This window comes from Lolium rigidum, chromosome 7 (genome assembly GCF_022539505.1).
Source record: "Lolium rigidum isolate FL_2022 chromosome 7, APGP_CSIRO_Lrig_0.1, whole genome shotgun sequence".
Classification (NCBI taxonomy): Eukaryota; Viridiplantae; Streptophyta; class Magnoliopsida; order Poales; family Poaceae; genus Lolium; species Lolium rigidum.
The window spans coordinates 71608907-71610888 of NC_061514.1; the positions used below are offsets into that span (position 1 = coordinate 71608907).

The 1982-nt window shown below is 54.5% G+C and overlaps 1 protein-coding gene across 1 annotated transcript; it reads left to right on the forward strand.

The window, feature by feature from the left end:
• Window positions 1-819: 819 nt before the first annotated feature.
• On the forward strand, window positions 820-1743 carry LOC124670610 (blue copper protein-like). The gene is made up of 2 exons (XM_047207089.1): window positions 820-988; window positions 1337-1743. The coding sequence occupies exons 1-2, from the start codon at window positions 820-822 to the stop codon at window positions 1741-1743; spliced, it is 576 nt and encodes a 191-aa protein (XP_047063045.1).
• The last annotated feature ends 239 nt before the right edge of the window (window positions 1744-1982 follow it).

Genomic DNA, 1982 nt, shown 5'->3' on the forward strand with positions numbered 1-1982 from the left:
GTTTTTTTTTCGTGTGTTGGGTCCACCGAAATCCATATCCAGCCCATGTAAACCGTCTATATTGATACAATATATGTATGTCGCGTAAGAAAAAGAAAAGAGGTCAGGTGAGCAAGATCTTTGTAGGACCTTTCTATTTCGGCAGACACGTGTGACCGTAGATACGTACAAAAACGAGATACACCACAACGAGGGCCATATAGGCCTATATAGGGTTGTACAGATGGTAGACCTACCCTGAATTTATGATCGTGCCCCTGCTTACGAACATGTATGGGAAGATCTCCACCGTTATTGTGTTTGATGCGCCCAAAATTTCCCAGGGGAGGAGCACCGGAGCAGAACCCGAGTTTGAAATGCAGAAAATCGATTTGCCTGGTCGAGCAAGGGGACTTGGAAGTTGAAAGACTTAGCATTACTGGACTCAACGCCCCCAGCACGAATCTGTAGTAGCAGCGCAAACAGCTTAACCGCCGATACCTAGCTAGTACCAACACAGAAGAAAAGTTGCATCACCAAACCTCACCAAACACCTGCATTCCTGGCCCGGGAACACATATTCAAATCACAGCAAACGAAACGGGAGAAGACCGTTGCACCTTCCAATTTACAACTTTTTCGATCTCAGTCGCCGCTCGCTGGATTGCAACACCTTCCCCGGGCGTCTTGCACAGCATAACACGGCTTCCTGCGCCGCACCTGGAAGATTAGGTTACCCAATCCCCAACATCCCCAACAAGAAGCAGTGAGCTCGTATATATGCAGGCCTGCGACATGCAGACCTGAGTTTCCTATCCCTCGATCAGCATATTGAACGCCATGGCCGGAGTTGGTTTTGCTCTGACGCTCTGCGTCCTGCTCGCCCACGGCGTCATTTGGGAGGCGCGGGCGGCGTCGTACACCGTCGGGAACAGCGCCGGCTGGGACATCAGCGCCGACCTCCCGTCGTGGGCGGACGGCAAGACGTTCAACGTCGGCGACGTTCTAGGTATGTCTGAATCAGGGTATCATCCTCTGCCTCGCTGGCTTATGATAGCAAATGGCTTGCAGCTTAAGATTGGAGTCTTTCCCTGCCGTCCGATCAGAAATCCTGTGCACACAGTCGAGACAGACATACAGCTTTGTGTTTTCATAATTTGATTTCTGGCATCATCTGTTTCTTAACCCAAGGACGACACGATTGGCAGCAATCGCTGTACATATACGGCTGCCCGTAGCTGCGTGCCCCTCTTTGAAATTGGCATGATTAAACTGTCAGTCTTTCATACAGAGTTACTACATCGTTTGCTCAGATTTTAACTGTCCTGTCCACGCGCGCGTGCCTTGCGATCTGCAGTGTTCACGTACTCCAAGTACCACACCCTGGACGAGGTGGACGCGGCGGGGTTCAGCAACTGCAGCGCCGCCAACGCGCTTCTCTCCCGGAGCGACGGCAACACGACGGTTGCCCTGACGTCCGGCGGCGACCGGTACTTCATCTGCGCCCACCAGACGCACTGCCTCGGCGGCATGAAGCTGCACGTGCACGTCACCGGCGGCTCCACGGCCGCAGTCCCCGCCGGCGCCGGCCTCGGCGCCCCGCAAGCGAGCCCGGGCGGCGCCCTTGGGCCAGTGGGCGCCGGCACCGACTACGGCGACGCGGGCATCCCCAGGCTCGACCTCGGCGGCTCGCACCGGCTGCTTGGGACAGGGACCGTGCTGGCGACGTTGTGGCTGTGCGTAGCTGTAGCTCTGTTCATATGAAGGTTTTTTAACCGTCGATCATGGTCGCGGCAGCGGCATGCAGCAGAGTTTCTGTTTCTACTCGTACTTTTCAAGTGGTGATTCTTCTTCTATCCTGCTGTTTTTTACGAGCGAACGGGTCGATCGGGGACTCGGCCGGGTAGCCAACGTACGATGGCAAATTGAAACAAGGTTGTTAGGGTGGGTGGCCGAAACCTGGCTACAGTTGAGCAGAACAAGGTTGTACGATCGTGTCGTAT

What these genes read in the sequence shown, in the direction of transcription:
- LOC124670610 (XM_047207089.1), top strand. Translation starts at nt 820, where the DNA reads ATGGCCGGAGTTGGTTTTGCTCTGACGCTCTGCGTCCTGCTCGCCCAC. An exon ending in CAACGTCGGCGACGTTCTAG is followed by an intron (nt 989 to 1,336) that starts GTATGTCTGAAT and finishes TGCGATCTGCAG; the next exon opens with TGTTCACGTACTCCAAGTAC.